Raw genomic sequence first — 25,195 nt, forward strand, 5'->3', positions numbered from 1 at the left:
TATTTTAATGTGTGTTCTGGGTCAAATGAGGTATTTTAATTGTATGTTCTAGATCAAATGGGTGTATTTTAATTATGTTTTCTGAGTCAAATGGGTGTATTTTAATTGTGTGTTCTAGATCAAATGGGTGTATTTTAATTGTGTGTTCTAGATCAAATGGGTGTATTTTAATTGTGTGTACTGGGTCAAATGGATGTATTTTAATTGTGTGTTCTGGGTCAAATCGGTGTATTTTAATTATGTTTTCTGGGTCAAATGGGTGTATTTTAATGTGTGTTCTGGGTCTAATGGGTGTATTTTAATTGTGTGTTCTAGATCAAATGAGTGTATTTTAATTATGTTTTCTAGGTCAATTGAAAATATATTTCAATTGTGTTTCCGAACACAACTGGGTGTATTTTAATTGTGTATACTGGGTCAAATGGGTTTATTTAAGTGTGTGTTCTGGGTCAATTGAAAATGCATTAATTGTGTGTTTTGGGTTAAATTACATATCAGAAACGTACTTTTTAATAAAACTAAATTATAAATATTCAGCAGTCGCATTTTTTCTTTTACCGAGAACATTGTAGATGGTCTGCTCTATGTAAATGACAAATAATCATTGCATCGTCATTTCATCAACGGAGGAAATAGTAATATTACACTGGGTGTGCGCCCTCTATAGACTTTCAACGTGGTATTTTAAAGTAATCTATTAGGCGACACAATTGCGAACATTGTTTTTTCGTCATAATTTTATTCCCGGGTGTGTTTATTTGGACTATGTTATTATTTGCTGTTTTATTAGCGGGTGCCCTTAACTTTTAAGATAAACGTGGTACCAACTAGTTAATATTGACGGAGAAAAACACTTTATCTGCCGGAACTGGCTCCCACTCACAACAATTTTAAACTAATATATTGCAGCTAAGCTTTGTCTTATTTAACGGCATTTATATCTAGTCATCCTATTTTATTCTAAATTCTGTGCCAGTAATGCTTACACCGTGTAACTAAAATTAAATACGCATATCAACGAACATCAATTAAATAGAAAATGTATTAGTCACTTCTTCCAGCCAAAATGCATATTAAAAGTTCGTTTACTACATTGCGGGGGCAATAGCGTCGTCTACTTCCTCGCAATCCTAATAGACAAAATATGTTATGAATAAATATCTAATAAAAATACTTATTACATTATTGTGTAACCTTGATGGTAGTGCACGTACAGTGATAATATTGAAATATTTATCGCGTATGTTTGAGTACGTATTCTTTTGTTTACATTCTACTCGGCGTACAAATGTAATATTTGTTTTCATGACAAACGATCCTTGTGTAATAGTTGAGCCGACAAGTGTTGTTTTGTCTTCGTCACTATTATAGCATCGACCAGCTACTTTTACCCTCGCTGATGACCGTGTGTACTTTGTAAGTATACTGTGTGTCAATTAAGTTGTGTCGTTCGATGGCTATAGGGTGTATGTGAGTATGACTGATATGTTCAGTCAACTAGAACAGTGCTGGGTGAACATATATATTACGCGAATGGTGGGCGTACATCGCTACATATTTCCTGGTGATATGACAAACAACTTCGTAGAATTCTTTTTTTATCGCGGGTAATATATACTGTGTTCAAAGTGTGGTCTATATTGTATCAATGTAAGGCGTGTCCAATCACATATTGATTAGGGATCAATATACGTATGTGTGTAGGCGGTACCCCGAGGTTACCCCTTGCTGTAGTTTGCTGATACGCCGCTCTGATAGTAACATACTCCTTCGTTACGTCGGCAGTTCTGGGTGGCTTGCGTCTGGTAAGTTAACACCTTCGTTGAATGATATGTGAGTTTTTAATTACAGCGTACTGTGGTTTGTAGTTGTATAATTCGTTGGCAACCATATGTTGATATTAAAGTTGTCCTAGGAATCCAAGTCCACCTATATTATGTCTAAATTCCTATCTATGACGGTGTCCGAATCACGCTTCATGCGTGCTATGTGATTGGTATGCCATACAAAACAAATGAGCATCATCCTTGACGACAATGTGATACAGGTACATGTGTATAAGAAGATTACATGGCCTGATACAGATTTTTTTTTTGAACTTGTAGTTTGAGACTGGTCAGTGACAACTCGGTCAACATTAGCGGTCCTAACCACGGGGGAATGCGGGTTCAAAGAGCATTCGAAAAATACCGTATGTCTTTTAGCAACATGTATTGTTATAAAATAGATTGGCGACTGTTTAACGTCTAGGTATTTATAGCATTGAACAGGCATTCCCATAGTAATGTCGCGCTATGTAAACATTTCAAACGGGATGCCACGGTCAACTTTAAAACCACAAATATACGAAATATAATTTAGTCACTATTTGATATACAATACGTCGCGTATGTGTTATTCCGTGATGTCATAGAATCAAGTTCAATATATGATTTAGTAATCCAAACGTGTCAACTGTAAACGTTCTGCGTATTGTATGTTGTCGTAGATACGGAACAAAAAAATAAACACATAGTTTTATAACTAAGTTTTAGCGTGTATATGAAAAAGTTAGTTTTGAAGCAAGTTCAATGCCGCCGTGCTTGTGGGTTGTGGTAACAAACACGCGACAATTGATATTTGTTAAAACAGTCCACCCACTTCATTCAGTCAAAAGTCTCACATACCGATCATAAGTAGACGTGTTTATTAATAATAACAATGAAGCGATTTAAGATTGATGGAGCATTTGATACAATCATTGGCCTCTATACACACGTCATTATTTGGATCCCTAAGACTTTTCCTACTGACACGTTTCAGTGCGATGGTATGATGTTTGTTTTGTTTTTAAACTCTCATATGTATGTATGTTATTGGATACGTTAATGTCATATGGCCAGTGGCGTACTCATATACTATTTAAGCAATTATTCATAATTCCAATCTTAGAATGAAAGAATCACACCATAAAAAATACTTTTAAAAGTTTAAATTCTTATACTTCTATTCATTCAAAATAATTATGTTTTTCAATAATAATTTATTAGATTCACAATAACTCAGTGAGTTTGATCGTGAAAAAAAATAAGTTTTTACCTCACAGAATTAACTGGATGGGGTCGACGATACGGTAGACGTATGGTAACGTGGTGAGTTGTTATTCGTTCAAAGGGCGAAATGAATCCGTCACAGTCAGCCACACCTAAAATAACTATTACGAATCGGTATACATAAATGACGCGTGTTTGGTTCGGCTAAATGAATACTTAAAGAGACAACGTAATGTAAGCAAATGTTTAATTATTTTGGAAACATAAATAACTGTGGCGGGCTTGCGTTCAGACGTCATAACGACCGTTACAGAAGTGTAGCCACATCACAACTTTTGTTTCTCAAATATTTACCCGGTTGCCTCGTCATAATGTCCACTGTGGGTGGATATTGTTTCCAGTAACCAATTTTGATTTCATTACAAATACTTCGCATATAATATGTTTCGAAATCGCGATGCTGTGATAACTTATCTATATATGTCACCAGATAATGTAAATAGTTATTGACATCGAGGTCGTGTCTTCCTGTTTCTAATGATTCTTCTATCGTGTATGGCCACTTTACTAGCACTCACATATAAACATTGGACATGATACGTAAACAAAGGGATACGTGATAGAATGCGTTCGGCCTCCAAATCAAAGAACGATTTGCGCAGGAACACATTCGTGACAGTTGTAATAATGTGTGTTTTCACATTCTAGTTTAAAAGATTTGTTTGCCCCGGAATATAACCAAAATATCACAGGTATTTCCCAAGTATACCGCCGGTATATTATCAATCAATCACTGTGTATTTTTTCAAAAAGAGAAGGCACAGAATACAGGATACAGTGTTGAAATTTGAAATAGTAGTCACCCACTGAATGGCTTGACACACGCGACCCACTACCTCTTGCCTGTAAACAATATGTTAAATTTAAAGACATTGATACAGGTCATTGCAAGCCTTGCTCTCACACCCACTCATGCTGGTACAGTGGTCGACGTACAGGTCATCGTAAGCGTGACTCTCGTAGATATCCTTCTTGACTCTGTGTCCGACGTACATTTCACCGCAAAGCTTGCCTTTCACACCTTCCCGCTCTGACACTGCGACCGACGTACGTAACCAGCGCAATTTTGACGTTGATGGATCACGACCAGTAGGAAGAAGATATGCATACTAATTAGATGATGCAGTGAAACAGTGAATATAATATCTACCTGTTTTTTTTTCCTTTCTCAGCTGCGTAATTATTACCAGAATTGTGAGTTCGATATTTGAACGTGTTAGCATCGCAAATAATCAGTAAACTGAGGTAAGTGCGATTGGCATGTTTCCGTGAATCCTCGCTGTTCAGTGTCTTTATAAAAGCTTGGGTCGTTTCGGTTCATCGTGTCTATAGTACCTTGGGGGCAACATCGCTCTTTGATTGTAGTTTTACATCTTCTCTGGCCTAAATACTTGAAGAAGCTTTACTGTCATCGTAAAACGATATGATACTGCTATTTGGTAATAATATGCGAGCTCAACGCACAGAAACAAGACATAAATAAATCAACGTAAATACGCACTACCAACCCTAAAATAGTTTTAATTCCATCCTGTACTGGCGTACATAGTTTATGCTATTATAATCTAATGTATGTGGTATGGACACAGATATTTACATCCACAATATTTGAGCTTTACATAACCCAGGACCATGTACACGTGACATACCCCCCCCTAGTCATCTGCCCATATGTGTTTACAGGTGCTTCGAATATAATAGTAACCTACGAAGAGTAGAGCAAGATGAATACGCCATTTGAACAACATCCATGGGAGTTTGCAACTTGTTTGTCCAAACTCTCATTTTGGTGAGTTTTATTCCTATTACATATTATATATATATATATATATATATATATATATATATATATATATATATATATATATATATATATATATATATATATATATATATATATATGTATGATACAGTATTCGGTCATTTGTCATGTATGCACTGCATATTAATAAAGTTAGTAGTCAAAGGGCTAACACATAGGCTCATTAGTTACTGATATTGTATTATCACATTCGTTATTTATGGACAAAATATACATTCCTATAAATTACCAAGGTCACTAATATTAAATATCGATTATTATATCTACAGGTGGTTGCACCCAATCCTAAAATTTGGGTATACAAACCAACTTAAATGCGAACATCTGTATAGTGTACCAAAAGAAGAAGCCTCAGAGAAACTGACAAGAAAACTTGAAAAGTAAATATTTGATACTAAGAATGTATTGCCCTTCGCCTGAAGTCGATACATTATTATTTGATGTGGTAATACATTACATTATATTACATTATTACTTGACATGGTAATACATTACATTTCATTATTATTATTTGGCTTGGTAATACATTACATTATTATTTGACTTGGTAATACATTATTATTATTTTTATTTTTATTATTATTATTATTATTATTATTATTATTATTATTATTATTATTATTATTATTATTATTATTATTATTATTATTATTATTATTATTATTTGACTTGGTAATACATTACATTACATTATTATTATTTGACTTGGTAATGAAATGAGTCCCTTTGCGTGACATGTGTTAATTTCATATGTCTCACTTCTTTATATTATTTTAATTTTGATAATTTTACAGAGAATGGGAAACTGAAGCTTCAAAAAATATTCCAACCAGTAGCAGAAAACCAAGCCTGTTTCGTGCAATACGAAGAACTTTTGGACGTAATTTAATACCGTGGGTGTTCGCTGCCTTGTTTGAGGTATTGTTGCGATATCGAGTATACTCAAATAAAACGCAAATATAATGTAACAATGTAGACTTACATATGGTGTACAACGTTTGTTCCTTATCAACGTGTTGTAAACTAGTGCATTGCACATATATTGTGGTAAAATAACGCACGCTTTTGAGCTTAAAATACTTGGGATATGGATGTCCCTCCCACCATTGTTTCAATTTATTCGTCATCACGTTGTAATTCGGAGGAGCCTCTCTTACTATAATATGTTTGGGTTGAAATCCGAGTAAAGGGCGTGTTTTAGGGCAGCATATCTGCGAATTAAATTTGCATATAGTCTCGTGTAACCAAAATCCGCTTCCACAAGAACTACCGACAAAACGAGGGCCGCCGTTCGCAACCGATGTTACCCGACACCGCTCTTTTGTCCATTCGGCATAATTTAGCAATCGTTGCATACATGGAAATAAGAAAATTGACGTTGACAGGCGTTGGATACAGGTCACACTATCATGAGGCGAAGGCAAATTATTGTATCTCATTTTGTATGAGCTTTTTCTAATATCGGTTAACAATATTTTCAAAAGAAGTAAATATTTGTTATTACATCCACTGGTGGGTGAACATGAATAATTTGCATTGAATAAAAGGTGTAAAATCGTCAACACGTGGTAAGATGGGACTACTACTTCGATTGTATTTTATATTTTAGGTCCCGCTGGCCCACCTACATGAAACCTGATTTGAAGTATGGATATTTCTAGTCCCGCCCTCTACTATTGTATTTTATGTTCATGGCGTCATGCATTTTTCTTTGTTTTCTTTCAGGGTTTTTTCAGTATTATACAATGTTTTTTTCTACAAAAACTAGTCTGGTACTTTACCCCCAATTCCGGCATAACTACATTTTATGCCTACTTGTACGCAGCCGGACTGAGTTTAAGCGTCGCTCTAATTGTAATTGTAAGCCATCCGGAATCGTTCGGACTTGCTCGGATTGGTATGCGTATACGAGTTGGCTGTAGTTCTCTGATTTACAAAAAGGCAAGTGTTCGTTTTTGAGAAAAGAAAAATAATCATGCAATAAATATTGTATTGTAATCACTTTTACATATCATCAGAAATATAGTACTAAATCTGTGCAAGCGTGTCACTTTGATGATCAATTCGATAATTAATAGCTATCTTCCATTAATGACATTAATATTAATTCTCAATATTGATTATTGCTATAGCTTTTGAAATTAAATCACGTGGCAATGCAAGAAACCAACTCGGGCCAAGTGATCAATCTATTAGCCAATGATGTCTACAGGTTTGATACAGTATGTAATTTATTTATTTATTTATTTATTTATTTATTTATTTATTTATTTATTTATTTATTTATTTATTTATTTGTTTATTTATTTATTTATTTATTTATTTATTTACTTACTTACTTACTTACTTACTTATTTATTTATTTATTTATTTATTTATTTATTTATTTATTTATTTATTTATTTATTTATTTATTTATTTATTTATTTATTTATTTATTTATTTATTGGGAACACACTGCTACACGCATCGCCACTCTAACCATACTTTGGTTCTTCTACAGGCCTTGTCGTTTATCAATTCGCTGTGGACTGGTCCAGTTATGATAATTGTTGTGTACGCTCTGGTATTTTTAGAGATAGGGCCTTATGCACTTGCCTCATTAGTACTAACCCTTATAATGATACCATTTCAAATATTAATCGGGAGACTGGAGGCACATATCAGGTAGGTTGGACACATAGTTACAAGAATGGTGAAATACAATGTTTCAAAGTACATATTTGCATGAATAATTATCGACTACATATTTTTCTTTCCAATTCAGTTATCAAAACATGTACATTTCAAACAAAACCATATGTTTCACTGCTCAACAACAATATGTAGTTAATTCGTCAAACAAGATTAATTTAACCAGTTTAAAATGTGGGTATTCTTTTTCTACAGACCACGATGGTATGACATATTTATTTTCAAACTTGTCATATTTTGTATGTATGTCGCAAATTAAATTTCTTATTTATACGCAAGGAGTATTAGTCGGCAAACCCCTTGGCTATAAGTAAATCATAACTAGTAACTTAGCATTGGACACAGTGTTGAGTTAACACCATGGTCTGATCACAAATTATTTCTAGAATATATATTCACCGTACATAACTGTGGTTCGCATTATATTTTGAATTTCAACAGAGACAAGACCGTGGTACAAACTGACGACAGAGTTCGCTGTCTAAGTGAAGTGATCACCGGTATGCGAGATATCAAGATGCATAATTGGGAGGAGTTTTTCAGTAAGAGGGTTAAAAGTATTAGGCAGTAAGTACAGTAATACCTACGTGGGATATTATGGTAGACGAAACATCTTGTCACGTAATGGGGAGGGGGTTAATAGCAGGCTTAAATGTGTACACCAGTTACTGTAATATGGTGACTTCAAATGTACCCAACGCCAAAACTTATTTTTGGGTGTAAAAATACGTACATTATGGTCAGTCTTCGGAGGTTGTTCTGATCTGATATAATGATAGCCTGTGACTTTCAATAGCATTCTGAGAATTACATTAACTAATTAATTAAAAATAGAATACATTATCACAGAAAATATTACGCTAAGAACTTTCTGTTTTTGACATTGTGAAATTGTTTCGTTTTTTTTTTTAACCGGAAAACAACTGATTTTGACAAGTTAATTCGGAAATATATAAAAAATATCTCATAAGAAAATGTATTCCACATGCACACCAATAATTTTTATAGTTACCGATTGCGCGTGAATATTAAAGACAAAACATAATTTGTTTGTCATATTCTCGATATTTTTGCATTTTATTTGTCTAGAATTATTACTGAAAGCTGCTGAATGAATTAAGAAATATGTAGCGAGTTTAACAACTCATGTTTGAACAATAACTTTCATAAACATCATAAATCTTCCTCCATAAAAACGAAAAAATTCCATAATGTCAAAAACGGAAAATCTTTGACGTTGTTTTAGAAGTAGTAGATTACCAAAATAGATACGTACGTAACTTTGCCATGTGAACCTAGCTGTCACTGGAATGACTTTTATTTACATTACATAATGTTGTCTCCTTGACGACGCCTTAACTTATTATTTAGTGACAATAGTGTTGTGTGGTCTATGTTGTAAACAACAAACAATCCGTAAACATTTGTACGTCCCCTGAAATGTGAACTGTTTCCTTAAAATGCAATATACACTAGTATATATTTCCTATAATTGGATTAATGAATAATTCCAAAATACAAATCATCCAAGTTAGTATCTCTGTATTTTTTTTAGGGCGGAAATCAATCAAGTTTCGCGAAGTTCTTATTTACAAGCAACAGTGTTCTTTTTATACTGTTCATGGAGTATGTTAAGCGGTTTTGCCACGTTTTTACCATACGTACTCAGTGGACATTCCTTACAAGCATATCAAGTATTCTACGCATTGGCTTTATACGATGTACTACGTGAATATACATTTTACGATTTCCCGACTGCCTTACAATACTCATTTGAAGCTATCGTGTCGATAACACGATTACAGGTTAGTATAATGGTATAACAAAATGGCAGATTATCTCAGCAATATACAGATCGGATTAAAACAAAATAACCTGATGATTATGTATAATTAATATCACATATTTGTAAAGCCGGTTGACATTCTAGAAACCAGTGACGTGACAGGCAACCTTATTTTCAAAAGGTGATGGTTATAACTGTGTCATACTACGGAATTTCGCCTTTGACGAAATCGCGTTCTATTATGACGTACGAGGGCGTCGTATTTACTTAATTGAAACACGTGGACCTGCCAGTACCTTGTGTGGTTCTCTCATACATTTGGCACTTTATGAACATATTCGATCTGTTACTCATTTTGGATCAACACAATGACATTTAAGAAACATGGTTATTTATTTCATTATGATATCTCTAAATTGCTAATATAGTTCTTGTTCATTCTGTCTGTTCATTCTGTTACTACTATCCACATATATAATGTTTACTATGTCTGGCGTCATACAAGCTGACCTTGAGAGTTGTCCGTTTCCTGAACTTGAATGTATCGTGAAACATATAAAGGCATTTTCAATATTTGTTCACAACTTTTTGTCCGATTATATAATCTAAAGACGTAAATAAGGTGTAATTATGTTAAAAGTTAAATGTTAAAGTTAAATGTTGAAGTTAGTGAACGTTTTCCAAAATTTTCTGATCAATCATGAAATGCCAAACAAATATACTAAGCCTATCGTATCACCTGTGGTTCCTACTTTAGAATTTTCTGCTGCTTGATGAGTGGAATGGATTCAGTGAAAACAAAAACAGTGAAATCGTTGCAGTTGGGAGTATTGATGTTAAAGATATGACAGCATCCTGGTCTAAGGTACGTATGCATAAAATATCAGTTATCGCCAATAGTACTACCTAGCGTACTGTTAGTTATCGCCAATAGTACTACCTAGCGTACTGTTAGTTATCGCTAATAGTACTACCTAGCGTACTGTTAGTTATCGCAATTGTACTACATAACTTACTGTTTGATTTCGCCAATTGTACTACCTAGCGTACTGTTAGTTATCGCCAATAGTACTACCTAGCGTACTGTTTGTTATCGCTAATAGTACTACCTGGCGTACTGTTAGTTATCGCCAATAGTACTACCTAGCGTACTGTTAGTTATCGCAATTGTACTACATAACTTACTGTTTGTTATCGCCAATTGTACTACCTAGCGTACTGTTAGTGATCGCCAATAGTACTACCTAGCAGACTGTTAGTTATCGACAATAGTACTACCTAGCGTACTGTTAGCTATCGCCAATTGTACTACATAACTCACTGTTTGTTATTGCAATTGTACTACCTAGCGTACTGTTAGTTATCGCCAATAGTACTACCTAGCGTACTGTTAGTTATCGCCAATTGTACTACATAACTTACTGTTTGTTATCGCCAATTGTACTACCTAACGTACTGTTAGTTATCGCCAATAGTGCTGCCTAGCGTATTGTTGGTTATCGCGAGATATGTTGGCGAGATTTAGGTGGTTTTGTAACTCATTTTGTGGAGATGGGCAATAAGCTCATGGTCTGTAGACATCGCACTTGATATATGTATTATCATATTGCACTGCATGTTGCATTCTATCACAAATACCCAGCTTAGCTCACACAACTTAGCTCACACAGCTTAGCTCACACAGCTTAGCTCACACAACTTAGCTCACACAGCTTAGCTCACACAGCTTAGCTCACACAGCTTAGCTCACACAGCTCAGCTTAACAGCTTAGCTCAACCGCTTAGCTCAACAGCTTAGCTCGCACAGCTCAGCTTAACAGCTTAGCTCAACTGCTTAGCTCAACAGCTTAGCTCGCACAGCTCAGCTCGCGCAGCTTAGCTCACACAGCTTAGCTCATACAACGTAGCTCGCACAGCTTAGCTCAACCGCTTAGCTCAACAGCTTAGCTCGCACAGCTCAGCTTAACAGCTTAGCTCAACCGCTTAGCTCAACAGCTTAGCTCGCACAGCTCAGCTCGCGCAGCTTAGCTCACACAGCTTAGCTCAACGCTTAGCTCAAATAGCTCAGCTCACACAACTTTTCGCACACAAACCACACTAATTGTTGGTTCGAATTGAATGTGTTGCTCAATCAATTTCCAATTTACACGTAGTAATGAAAAAATTGTATTCTCTTAAATCATATGAGAACAAACTCGTTCTGAATTTGGTTATAAGTAAATAAAAACATCCTCGTAAACACGAACGTTTCGTACAAAATAAAGAAACTTTCAGAGTAAGTGACTAAGATGATCTATTTCAAGATAAATACGGACACAGGATGATGAACGAAAATAATATCCGTAAAGTTATCTGACTTAGAACAATGAACACGAGACAATTTATCACAATATGTTGTAACACGTAGTGTATCGATAGTTATCGCCAATACTACTTACTATCAGTTGTAGCCAATAGTACTACCTAATGTACTGTCAGTTATAACGATAGGGCTACCTAGCTCATTGTCACAGATATCGTCAAAAACTGTACTGTCGTTGACCTGTGAGTTTTGTTCATTTTCGGTCAGACAATGGAAACTCCCGTACTTCATCAGATTACCATGGACGTGAAACCAGGAGAACTTATTGCAGTAATCGGCCCCGTGGGCTGTGGCAAGGTACGTGATCGACCTATGGTTGTCTCAAAGTACGTAGTGTAGTGTAGTGTAGTGTAGTGTAGTGTAGTGTAGTGTAGTGTAGTGTAGTGTAGTGTAGTGTAGTGTAGTGTGGTGTAGTGTGGTGTAGTGTAGTGTAGTGTAGTGTAGTGTGGTGTGGTGTGGTCTAGTCTAGTCTAGTCTAGTCTAGTCTAGTCTAGTCTAGTCTAGTCTAGTCTAGTTTAGTCTATATATTAGTAATATGCCAGTGCCGATGAAAATATTTACGTGATATACTTGCCGAAATCACTACTCTAATTACACACACTTGACGAATATCAAATAATATTTTTTTCAGTCCTCGTTACTTCGAGCCTTAATGAGCGATCTCACACAGGAAAGTGAGAAATTCAGTGTGGCTGGTACCTTATCTTATGGTTCGCAGCAACCATGGATATTTAAAGATACGTTGAAAGAAAACATAATATTCGGTAATACGTTCGATGAAAAGAAATATCAGACAGTGCTCGAAGTATGTAATCTTGTACAGGTATGTCGTTTATAGAATACATACTGTCATTATTACACACCGCTTACAGAGACTTGTGGTTTTAGGTTTGTTTTTCCTCGCTACGTTTCCTCGTGTTCTGTCTACAATTGGAAATTCCTGGTATTGCAACTAAATTCTATATTGACAAATACGTCACCATTAGGACCAACAATAAGATGTAAGTGTCGTTTATTTCATAAATATGAAGAACAATTCGTTCAACGGTGCCTTGAACTATGAGAGCGTTTTGCTGAACATTTACGCCACTTTAGACTGGTTTCACTTCCTTTTAATTATAAAGGGCATAGTATTACGGATATGTCCATTTCAGTAATATGTGATGTCAATTATCACGAGAATAAACTCCGATAGTATAATTACAGAAATATTTTGATAATAGCCTAATGGGCGAACGGCTTAAATCGCCATAGAATACCCTTCTTTTCTCTATTGATTCAAAGCTAGAGAAATACCCAATGAACTGGCTATTAATTCGTTTCTTTTGATTTTGTGTCATATTTAAATAACTTTCTAGAAATTTTATTCAATTAAGTGGGTTTCAATTCACAAATAAATAAAATTAAAAGAATTTACGTAACCACATATATCGCAATAGAGTTGCCCGGACAGTGACGGCGTTATTTCCCGCTTTTATCATAGCTTAATTCAATAGTTCACAGTACTATCTTATGTTCCAACAACGATTACCAAATATTCAGTTTCATGCTATATATCATATATCTATATTGCGTAATGCGATATGATTGTGCCACGAGAGTGATGAGAGTGATTACTCTGGGGCCCAATTGGACAAAATAATCACAATCAACTAAGGGATCAGTTTCTAGTACTATTTAAAAAGAAAATGTCCGAATCAGTTGACGACGAACACCATATATACACAAGTACGGCTCTGTTGTTCTCTATCAGATCGGAGGGCGTTTGGTAAACTGGTGTCGTTTTTACAAACTAGTTTTACAGAGTAACTGATTTTGTCGTATCGATATTTGCTATTTACTATTTTCTGAAACATAATAACCATATGGTGGGTTAGCACAGTTGGTAGCACAGTCACGCGTGATCATGTATCAGTCATATGTTCATTTCAGAATTTGATACTCGGTTTACATTTGAGAAATTTTGCAACGCCCGGTCGTCAATTACAACTACTCGGTCCTAATTCCCGGGAATGTTGTTACCCTAAAATGTCCTTTCATCTACACACTTCGTTGATATTGCCACAGAAATGTGTACTTTCAAATTTGCCCCCTCATTTATGTGACAATACTGTGAAAGAGTGTATTTTGACCGATATTCCATTCACGACGCCTTATCAGTTTGCAGTCAACTTCGCCCCGGCTGAATCATGAGATTAAAAAGAGGCAAAGAACGCCCACTGATTAGTGCATGTACAACTATATTGTACCAATCAGGGGGCGTCTACATGCGTGTTTGTCATGATTCATCAGGCGAAGTTTTGACCTACGTCAGGGCGCGACGACTGGGGCGTGTTATGAATCCTTAATGTGTCAAAATGCACAAACAGACATAAATTACTAGTTGAATCTTTTTTTTCAGGACATCGCGTCACTTCCAGAAGGGGATTTGACGTCACTTGGAGAGAAAGGCGAAGTCTTAAGCGGGGGTCAAAGGTCGCGGGTTAGTCTGGCACGTGCAGTGTACCATAACGCTGATATATACTTGATAGAAGATCCATTCAGCGCTCTAGATTATAAAATAGCCAGGGATATAATGGACAAGTTAGTATATGACGTAGTGATTAAATTAAATTATATTAAATTAAAATTAAACCCATTAAAATTCCATATGCTGTGAATCCAATAGACTTTTTTTTAATTCTATTGTAGATGTGTGTGTGGATACTTGAGTGGGAAAACACGAATCTTAGTAACACATCAGACGCAGTATCTGGACACAGTTGACAAAGTACTTGTGTTAAAAGAGGTATGCGTACATAGAGGGCGCACTGGCACCAATATGTAATTTGTCTTTCAATATTATCTTCAAGGCGACCGTCATGTCTGGTGTCTGTCGCAAACAATAATAGATGGCAATATTATATACATGTTTATCATACTTTTGGTACAGGGAGAAGTTCTTGCATTTGGTACCTTGCAAGAAATTCAGAATTCTGGCATTGACTGTGCTGACGTCATCAGAGAATGCCAACAAGGCAAACAACGCCGAGTACAGGCTAAACGGCGATGGGGTCGTTTAGCTGTTACCTTGGTTACGACGGGTGCATTCAAAACAACTGCACAACAACAGCGTAAACGGAAAAGACTGAAACACAGATCTGTGACGTCATTCGGAAAAGGTCACTTCATGACACTGCCATCTAGTTACAACGCACAACAGGTGAGTAATATATTGTTTACTGTGACGATTTAGTATGATATACATTAAATTAATAAATTTTGACCGAATAAACCCAAGTTTGACCTGATTTATTGTTGCAAAGCAGATCTGACAACACGTGACCCATAGTTAATATGCTAATTACCTAATTATTATGCATAAACATATACTAAAGCGATTACAAGTGTGTAAACTCTCTTCACACCACACCGTCGTGATTACCTAGAGAATCCCACTTGTTCAGACATTGGTATGACTTATATCAGACCCACTATATGATTTTGAAGTCATTTGGACTATTTGTTGTCGCTTCCCTTTTCAGGAGAGTTATTTGTCAGAAGATTATTTAAAGGAAATTAAGGCGCGCAAAGCTGGAAGGACTGAGCAAGAAGACGAGGCAGCCGAGGACGAGGACGAGACAGAAGAAGAAAGTGGAACGGGTCACGTGGGGTTACGAGTCTATGCACATTATTTGAAAGCAGGATTTGGCATAATTGGTAGCCTTGTTGTTCTACTAATTAGCATATTAGCTCAGGTAAGTAGAATGATGTCATAAATGAATATCTTTGATTGGAATAAATATTTTAAATTATTGATCCTAATTGTACTATTTTAATCACCAGAAAATCGTATAAAATGTGGTGGGATACAATGTTATTTTATTATTTTGTGATATTATGATATGATTAAAGTCACGGTAACCCTCCCAAACATGACTAATAATAAATAACTTATTGGTATTTGCGTGGCTATGTTGTTCTAATTGGTTGTTTTTATGTGTGTGTGTTTTCCACCAGGCGTTGTACATTTCATCCGATTGGTGGTTGTCAATATGGGTGGATGGTAATATTATGTTATTACACACTACTGAAATCAATGATACATTAATAGATAATGTTACCATGCCAACGTCGACAGAGCTTGCTATACAGTACGATGCAACTAATGGAAGTACAAATTCGTCCATTATAAATATACAGGTATGCTTAGCTGTGGATTAAACAGGTTATACCAGCGTCCAAGCTGACTCGGAGTCCACCCACTATCTCCGCACTTTTCCCGGCAATCACCACACTACATGTTTTCTCTCAACAATATGGCTAGCTTGAGCGTCTCACTGAATTTATAAGGAAGCAATCCCCTGGAACACTATAAACACAGCATAAAGACCACGAATATAATTGCCACACTGGCCATATCTCGCACTGTCAATGGATTCAGACCACAAACAACAGTCATTTTTCCATAATATAATGATGTGGTGGAATGTCTAACGTTGCCTACAGGTATCTCTGAGGGCCAAAACACTTGATGTCCATTTTGCCGCCCACATGGTTATTAGAAATTATTGAAATAATACAATTCGTTGTCTGATAGTTATGATTTGTTTTCAATTAATTGTATACACGCATTTGTAGAATAGCAAGAAACTGTTTTTAATTATTGGGGTACATCACGAATTAGTTGTAGCATTGCGTGACACGTAATTTGCCAAGTCATACATATACGCGTTGATACGTTTGCAGAATATCGGTCTTGAATGACAAATCCCTCTATTAAAATTGTGGCAATAGAACCGTCTCTGCCTGTACTTGTTGATCCCCTCACTTTTTCGGTAATATATGATAATAGTATGTGTGTTATTATTTTTAAATTGTTGTTATATTGTGTCTCGTTATATTCCCACCATATTCACTGTAGGTACCGATATTTGATGACAGCGCCCTCAGTGAAGATGATTACCTGTTTCTCGTTATCTACTCGTCGTTGGTGGCGGCATCTATACTGTTCGGACTAACCAGGACTGTCACGCTATTCAAAGGCGCCGTGCATGCGTCTAAAAATCTGCATAATCAGATGTTTGATTCAATAATGCAAACATCCATATGTTTTTTTGACAACAACCCAACAGGTGAGAACGTTGAGGGCACGCTAAGATATAATTGTTGTTTTTTCGCTTTGTAAATTGTTCAGTATTGGCGGATCTTTTTTGTGTGAGTATAGTGTAATTTAATCGACTTCTATACCCTATGGCATCACATAATGTTGAGGTTAAAGCATAGAGAATATCATTAAAAAGTGTGGCATCTTTTGATGAAATTAATTGCCATACACTTTTATATTCATTGCAATTACTTCCGTTTTCTTCAAAGGTCGCATTTTGAACAGGTTTTCCAAAGACGTTGGCATTACCGATGATCTACTGCCGTTTTCGTTCGTTGATTTCGTTCAGCATACAATGATATTACTTGGTATATTAATTGTGGTATTTCTGGTGAATCCATACGCCATACTTCCTACACTTCCACTCATAGGGATGTTTGTCTATCTACGCCGCTACTTTTTAATGACATCAAACGACATCAAACGACTTGAAGGAGTCAGTAAGTCAACATATATTGCACAGCCCCGAAAACGGGAAAGGGGTGAAATGTGGTTACTCTTTAATATATCCCGAACAAACATGTGTACTCAGTTAAAAGGGTAGGCACCGATTAGCCACTAATGAGCAAACACAGTATCTAACAATATAGTGAGCAAATCAACATAAGCTCACAAACCATATATGTATAGTCTTTTAATGTCAATTATTGGCGCCTCTACCCTCACTTTGCATTCAACGTTTGTTCACCTACATACTGCGCAATGCCCACAGTCAATGTCATATTTACTTTATAATTTTCCAGCTCGAAGTCCTGTATTTTCCCACATTTCGAACACTCTTAACGGAATATGGACAATACGTTCAGCCAGGGTTGAACACAAGATGGAAAAGCAGTTCTTCCAGCACGAGGACAAACACTCATCTGCCTGGTTTCTGTTCTTAGCAACTACTCGCTGGTTTGCGATACGATTGGACATACTTGTAGTGCTTTTTGTCACTGCCGTGGCTTTCTTGTGTGTCATAGCTGGTGATTGTACGTGTTTCAATACGGTATTTTACGATTTTGATTTGTTTATCATGACTTTATATATTGGTTATGTTACTGCCGTGAATCTAATATCTCGTGTGTTGATGTTACTTCACAAACCATTCAAAATAGCTGACAGGGCGCACCTGATTGTTTATGTGTGCGTGTTTACGCAACTCCAACTTAAATGTTAACTTGATCTTAAAGCGGGAGGGTCGTCACCTGTGCACGCGCGGGAATTGAGTCTCAAGCGACGATAACAACACACACTAAAACGCAAAGGCTCATGGGTAGACGCTTGTTTGTAAAGAATGACACGCTATGCCCATCTGACGCATGCGCAGGTGACGACTCCACCGCTTTAAACTGTAACTCCAAGAAATGATGTAATTTACTCCAATGGAAACACTGATTTCTAATCAATTTCAAACCGTACTATAGGAATATTCTTTGTACGTGAAAGAGTAACATGATACATTATAATTCATAGTAAGTGGTGTTATATTGATAATTGTGGTCATTTGCAGCTTTGGACGCAGGATTTGTCGGTTTATCACTTGCCTACTCCCTTAATTTAATAGGAGTCTTCCAGTGGTGTGTTCGAGCCAGTACTGATGTAGAGGGTCAGGTATGTGAACAAGCAATATATGTTATTTTATTTCTGAGGCCTGATCTTAATCTTGCACAGAAACAACACATTGCGACAGACGGACAGTGTCTGTCGTTTTCTACAAAAAAGCGTTTGCCCGGGAGGTCTTGTGTTTTAGCGCGCGTTGTTATCATCGCTTTCGACTCGATTCCCTCGCATGCGCGAGTGACGACCCCCCTCCCGGCTATAATTGTTCAAATATTTTAAATCATGTGGCAAAATAGCTGACATTGCTCTGACTATAGAATGACATAGTGCCTTAGACAACATTAGTTATAAACAGAGGGGTGAACGTATAGTGGTGATGTTGGCACAGCATCGATGTTTTGTAATTCATCAGTCGATAAACCCTTTATATGGTACATCACATACAAAGCAACAATACATACAATTAGATGTTAATTTTGAGGCGATTTTCACAGTTTTAGTACTCAAAGTTCCAAGTTTATTATTTTTTGTTTTAGTTTTTAGTTAAACTTTATTTACAAGCTTTCCGTGAAGCCTTGAAAACAGACGATATAAGTCCAAACTTGTATGCATTGCGCCTTGGCTTGGCACGTAATGCTTTCAATTTCCAGGGTCACGTTCATCTGTGTCTGCTGTTTTATTGAATGAATAAACATAATTATCCTCCACGACAGTACTACCTACATATATTTATTCGTTTACAAGATGTATATCGTTTTATGTGACAGATGATATCGGTGGAACGCATAATAGGATATACAAACCTGACGCCCGAATCCGACCCCAACGAAGAAACGCAACCGCCCATAGACTGGCCAAGTGATGGCGCCATTACATTCAGAGATGTGTCATACTCTTATAGCGAGGATGGTCCCTTGATATTAACTAATATTGGGTTCAGCATAAAACCAAAGGAGAAGGTAAACAATGTTAAGAATCATGTATTGTATCTCTACTAAGTATTGTTCATTGTTTCAAGTTATTTGTTTTATTACACTTTCTAATACTTGTATTCACCCGCAGGTTGGGGTTGTGGGACGAAGTGGCTCGGGTAAGAGCACAGTGATAGAAGCGTTGCTGCGCATGTCCAAACCCACAGGAGTTATTGCTATCGACGGAATTCCAACAACAAACGTTAAGGTTACAGAATTACGAAATAGAATTGCAGTGATTCCACAGGTAACTTCAAAAGTTAAAGGTGGTGGCGCCGCGTTCTGTTCGATATGAAATTCATAGCGACGCATACAAAGCGTATGTAATACATTGTTTACGTAAAATTTGAACGCACGCTCTGCAACAAACATCGCCCTTTAATATTTCGGTTAGAATATCACGAGAACGACGACTATGCGCAAATAACGAGGAGATAAAAAAAATCAGACAAACGATGAAAAGTTATTTAAAAAAATATCTAATTTTGCCTTAATTCAATCTATTAGGTACCAATGCTGTTTAGCGGAACATTGCGTATGAATCTTGATCCCTCCGAAGAATACGATGACGAACATTTGTGGAAGGTTATTGACCAGGTGAGTTTGACTGCTCCATCGATTTCTACCCTCCAGCAACAGCCCATAAATAAGTACGTACCTTAAAAACAACTTGAAAATATTGCATTTTAATAGGGAATAAACTGTTTTGCAGGTTGACCTACGTGACTTAGTGGTAGGAATGGGCGAAGAATTTGACAGTGAACTGTGTGAAGGTGGAAGTAATTTGAGTGTTGGGCAACGACAACTCGTATGTCTGGCACGTGCTATACTGCAAGGAACACGAATACTCGTGATTGATGAAGCCACAGCGAATGTAGACGCCACGTAAGTGATGTGTTATATCCCCTATAAACACGTGAACCTCGTGGTAGCACGTTTAGCCTGATAACGTGCGTGTTGCATCTCTCGTGTTATGTCTCGTATTATTGTGATCTTACTGAAATTGTCGTTCTTGGTTTACCTTGAAGACGACAGAAAACACATTAACTGTCTTGTGTCGTATATAACGGCTTACTTCTATATCAAGAATTCTACAAGCATCGACCAACGGCTTCGCAAGCACGTCACCAACGGCAAAATCTGTCGATGCTTGAAAAATGCTGCAATCTTTGTCGTTGACGAGGACGCCATATTATTATATTTATGTTTTTACAGGACCGATATGAAAATACAGAAGACTATACGTGATCAGTTCAAAGATTGTACAGTGCTTACAATAGCCCATCGTTTAAATACGATAATAGATTCTGATAGAATCATGGTAGGTGCATTTTACCTACTTATATATGACCTGAATTTAAAGGGAGGTGGTCGTCGCGCCGCCTGTTCAATACAGGACGCATAACGACGTAAACAACGCCTGTAAAATACATTGGTTGTTTACATGAAATTCGAACACGCGCTGCGCGACGACTAGCGCCCTTTAAGTTAGGATGGCTTTTCTGTTTCCTGTTCATGTATTAAAGTTCGCTAAATCACGGTCTGTGGGGCACACACACATGGGAAAATTTAAAACATGTTTTGAGGAACAAATACAGTGCAAAACGATTATTGAGAAAAAGTCGATCATCTCTGTTATCAAGAGAATTAAAAACTGAAACAAGAACTTATATTCTGCACTAAACAGATGTTAAATCTCTGCGCTGTGGCGCACTCAAGGGAGAGCGGATCAGATCGCAGCACCCCGAGACAGTGTTCAGATTATATTACACAGCATTGGGAGGGAGGGAGGAAAATGCCACATATCGTTGTCAGGGTTACTACGTATCACGACGATAACGACATCATATTCAGTGATAACACACAACGCAGCGTTTATGTAAATAACAATATTAAATCCAAAACGTGAAATGACTTATAATAGTGAGAAACACGTGTTTACAATGTGAGAAGTTCTAGATCTCGAGGCGTAAAATAAACTATATCTCCGTTAGTTTTCTTATCAACTAACTAGATGGACATGTTGTGATGCATAAATAACCTTCCTCATGACCGTGATAGAAAGCAATTGATAAAACCAATCAATGTGTACCGAACTAGCCGATAACAAATTTGAAGATTTGTTCCTATACTGCTATAAGTTGACGACTAGAATAATGCCTTAGATGTCATTAATACCCATACCTGTCATTGATTGTACGTGGCATTATTATCTGTATGTGTGAATAATGCCGTATATATCATTATTACATATACCTGTCATTGTTTTTACGTGTCATTACTATCTGTATGTGTGTGTAAATAATGCCTTATTTGTCATTATTACCTATACCTGTCATTGATTGTATGTGTCATTATTATCTGTATGTGTGAATAATGCCGTATATGTCACTATTACCTATACCTGTCATTGATTGTAAGTGTTTTATTACCTGTATGTGTGAATACTGCCGTATATGTCATTATTACATATACCTGTCATTGATTTTACGTGTCATTATTATCTGTATGTGTGAATAATGCCTTATTTGTCATTATTACCTATATCTGTCATTGATTGTAAGTGTTTTATTACCTGTACGTGTGAATAATGCCTTGTATGTCATTATTACATATACCTGTCATTGATTGTAAGTGTTTTATTACCTGTATGTTTGAATAATGTCGTATATGTCATTATTACCTATACCTGTCATTGATTGTACGTGTCATTATTATCTGTATGTGTGAATAATGCCTTATTTGTAATTATTACCTGTACCTGTCATTGATTGTAAGTGTTTTATTACCTGTACGTGTGAATAATGCCTTGTATGTCATTATTACATATACCTGTCATTGATTGTATGTGTCATTACTATCTGTATGTGTGAATAATGTCTTATTTGTCATTATTACCTATACCTGTCATTGATTGTAAGTGTTTTATTACCTGTACGTGTGAATAATGCCTTGTATGTCATTATTACATTTACCTGTCATTGATTTTACGTGGCATTATTATCTGTATGTGTGAATAATGTCGTATATGTCATTTTTACCTATACCTGTCATTGATTGTATGTGTCATTACTATCTGTATGTGTGAATAATGCCTTATATGTCATTATTACTATACCTGTCATTGATTGTACGTGTCATTACTATCTGTATGTGTGAATAATGCCTTATTTGTCATTATTACCTATACCTGTCATTGATTGTAAGTATTTTATTACCTGTATGTGTCGATATTACTCATGTATGTTATTACTTTGCGTGTCATTATAAGCCGTACGTGTAATTGTTATATATTTATAAGTCATTATTTGCCATATATGTGTCAATATTTCGTTCATCTTTTTTTTTACATACCTTATCAACAGGTAGTGCAAACTGGCAACGTAATAGAGTTCGACGAACCTCTCAAATTGATGGAAAAAGAAGAAGGCGTATTCTGTAGCATGGTAACTGCATCCAAAATGAGCAGTAAGATAAAATCAAAATTAAGACAACATGAACATAGAAAAGTGAATGAAGAACAAAAACATTCAGAAAGCAAAGAACATGAAAACAACACTGATATTCCAAACGGCGGTGCTTCAGTTGATGTAACAAGAAGTGGTTCTACTGACACTACAGGGCTGGACAATGACACGATAGTCTGATACCTCCCAGTAGAAGTGCCTGTCGTCGTTCAACTAGCGGTGCATCTGTACTCGATGGAAAGGCACCAGTGCGGACATTGACAAATGACCACAAGCAGTGCAATGGACCAGTGAGTTATTTGAAAGAACTAACGCTGTGTCGTCGGAGAGGGAGAGGCGTCAAACCGTTGATCATTTGAGTTTGGGACACAGACTTTATTAAGCTAAATATGTATATATTATACAGTTATTTTTTTGTATCAGTACATACACGGACTTGATAATATTATATTTACTCAGTCTTCGCAATATACACTATATATTTCGTACAGTAACGGGTTTTTTTTTAATAATCAAGCATATTGGCAATAAGTATTAGGTCTATCTTTATATATTGTTCATTTTATTAACATATCCATTTACTAAAAGCAATTATTGATCTTTTGATTCGCTTTTGCGTTTTATTGTGTGTTTGTGTTTGTGTGCGTTTCCGTGCATATATCAGGCCAAGTTGAATGTTCGACAAGCCATTATTAGCTTTCGTTCGGACGAAATCCTAAAACGTGGATTGACCTCCTGGTGTCCGTCCGTGCGTCGCCACTTGTATATTAGGCATGCTTCATACATTTTAGGAGACATATGTACGTCAATTCGTTTCACGATCTGGTCGAAATGGCGGGACTGCGACCATTTTTATGCTTAAAATTCATCAAAGTCAACCATTTCTGCCATTCCAGAGCCAGATTTCGATTGTGTATTGATTGACTTCATTCATACTTGGTACAGATATTGGACATAATTAGACCTTGATGCTCATCCTATTGTTTTTCAGATCGAATTTAAAATTGCCGACTGGCGGCCATTTTTTTATAAAAAACAATGTTCCGGGCCCATTTCTCGGACAGACATTTCAAGTATTTCTGCTATTCTGAAACAAAAATGGTGTTCGAGGGTTACGACACTGATAGTCTAGACTGATTGCAGTTAAACCTTAAAACTACACGGTGCAGCATGTTACACTCACTAAACATGAATTCATTTCAAGTTCCAATTCAAAATCGCTGACTCATTTCACTGTTGTTTACTATTGAAGGCTATCATGTCCCAGGTCAATTGTATACGCCTTACTTGAATCGTTCATTGTACATGGACTGTGGGCATCATTAAATATGCACGCAAAAACATGTAAACCGAGACCCAGATTATATATGACATTTCTTTGTCATTGAGCAGATACTGTTTTCGTGTTGCGTAAATAGTGCCTAGACTACTTTAAATTCTCCGAATTAAAAGCAGACCCCGAATATATTATTTAGCTCAATATATGGAAACCGTGTGCTAAATGGTTTATTTCCTCAAAGGAGATTAATTTTTCAACAGTTGCAGTGTCGAATTAAACACTAACTTGCTCAAATGAATGACGTAATCCACTTTGACAGGTTCCAGTAATAGCGACAAATTTGTGAAATATTAATAAATAACTTATATTCCTTTAATGTTTGTAACTTAAGATTAGAGATATGATAGCATCCATTATCACAGCAGTCAAAGCTGACGTCAGCGCGTCATTGAAGATATTCACTTTAAATAATTTATTATTGTACTTTATCAATCCTTGTCTGCCATGAGCTGAAAACGGCGCGTTTCGGTCATTTGTTAAAACCCGCTTTTATCAAGAACACATGTTTCTGGGCATGGTATGATGCCATGGTCTAGCTGTTGTTTATGCACCTTTAAGTCACACACAATGGGACGATTTACCGAAATTATTTTTCGTGCCTCGGTGTGTTTTTTCGGACTAGTATTTTTGAACCTTCAGTATATACGCTTCCGATTTGTTATAGGTGTACGTGTGTACATTTTGTCATGCCGTTTAAAAAAACAGTTTGTGACAAAATGGGAACTATTGGTCCATACTTCTAAATTAATATGCGTCATACATTTACCGCGTTCCGTTTTCGGGCAACCGTCTTAGCCACAGCTCCTCTATCCCCGGCCTAAAAGCAAAATGCAATATGCTGTACACATGCTCTGAGCGGTTAAATACATTGTTAACATACACTTCTGATAAGTATTTCGGAAGTTACACCATCTGTGACGTGACCCAAAATAGGCGTGCATGATACTAACTTACAAAGTTTAGTATCAGTG

General features: G+C 36.3%; 1 protein-coding gene across 3 annotated transcripts; it reads left to right on the forward strand.

The window, feature by feature from the left end:
- The first annotated feature begins 1,644 nt into the window (after positions 1-1,644).
- LOC100369112 (ATP-binding cassette sub-family C member 4-like) lies at positions 1,645-23,491 on the forward strand. Of its 3 annotated transcripts, none has more exons than XM_085498653.1 (28): positions 1,645-1,805; positions 4,265-4,337; positions 4,776-4,881; positions 5,184-5,294; positions 5,709-5,832; positions 6,640-6,855; positions 7,047-7,136; positions 7,418-7,581; positions 8,050-8,175; positions 9,164-9,413; positions 10,152-10,259; positions 11,964-12,053; positions 12,388-12,579; positions 14,158-14,339; positions 14,448-14,544; positions 14,689-14,958; positions 15,281-15,493; positions 15,756-15,938; positions 16,660-16,870; positions 17,112-17,342; positions 17,646-17,876; positions 18,398-18,498; positions 19,215-19,406; positions 19,510-19,665; positions 19,926-20,015; positions 20,131-20,303; positions 20,634-20,739; positions 22,784-23,491. In XM_085498653.1, exons 3-28 carry the CDS (start codon positions 4,817-4,819, stop codon positions 23,063-23,065), a joined length of 4,254 nt encoding a protein of 1,417 aa, XP_085354779.1. In that variant the 5' UTR covers positions 1,645-1,805; positions 4,265-4,337; positions 4,776-4,816; the 3' UTR covers positions 23,066-23,491. The 3 variants fall into 3 exon arrangements, with proteins under 3 accessions (XP_085354779.1, XP_085354780.1, XP_085354781.1); XM_085498654.1 differs by having other exon boundaries at positions 17,112-17,210; XM_085498655.1 differs by lacking the exon at positions 17,112-17,342.
- The last annotated feature ends 1,704 nt before the right edge of the window (positions 23,492-25,195 follow it).

Source organism: Saccoglossus kowalevskii, chromosome 1 (genome assembly GCF_978046115.1).
Source record: "Saccoglossus kowalevskii chromosome 1, keSacKowa6.1, whole genome shotgun sequence".
Classification (NCBI taxonomy): domain Eukaryota; kingdom Metazoa; phylum Hemichordata; class Enteropneusta; family Harrimaniidae; genus Saccoglossus; species Saccoglossus kowalevskii.

What these genes read in the sequence shown, in the direction of transcription:
- LOC100369112 (XM_085498653.1), top strand. Translation starts at nt 4,817, where the DNA reads ATGAATACGCCATTTGAACAACATCCATGGGAGTTTGCAACTTGTTTG. An exon ending in AAGTACTTGTGTTAAAAGAG is followed by an intron (nt 14,545 to 14,688) that starts GTATGCGTACAT and finishes CTTTTGGTACAG; the next exon opens with GGAGAAGTTCTTGCATTTGG. An exon ending in ACAGCGAATGTAGACGCCAC is followed by an intron (nt 20,304 to 20,633) that starts GTAAGTGATGTG and finishes ATGTTTTTACAG; the next exon opens with GACCGATATGAAAATACAGA.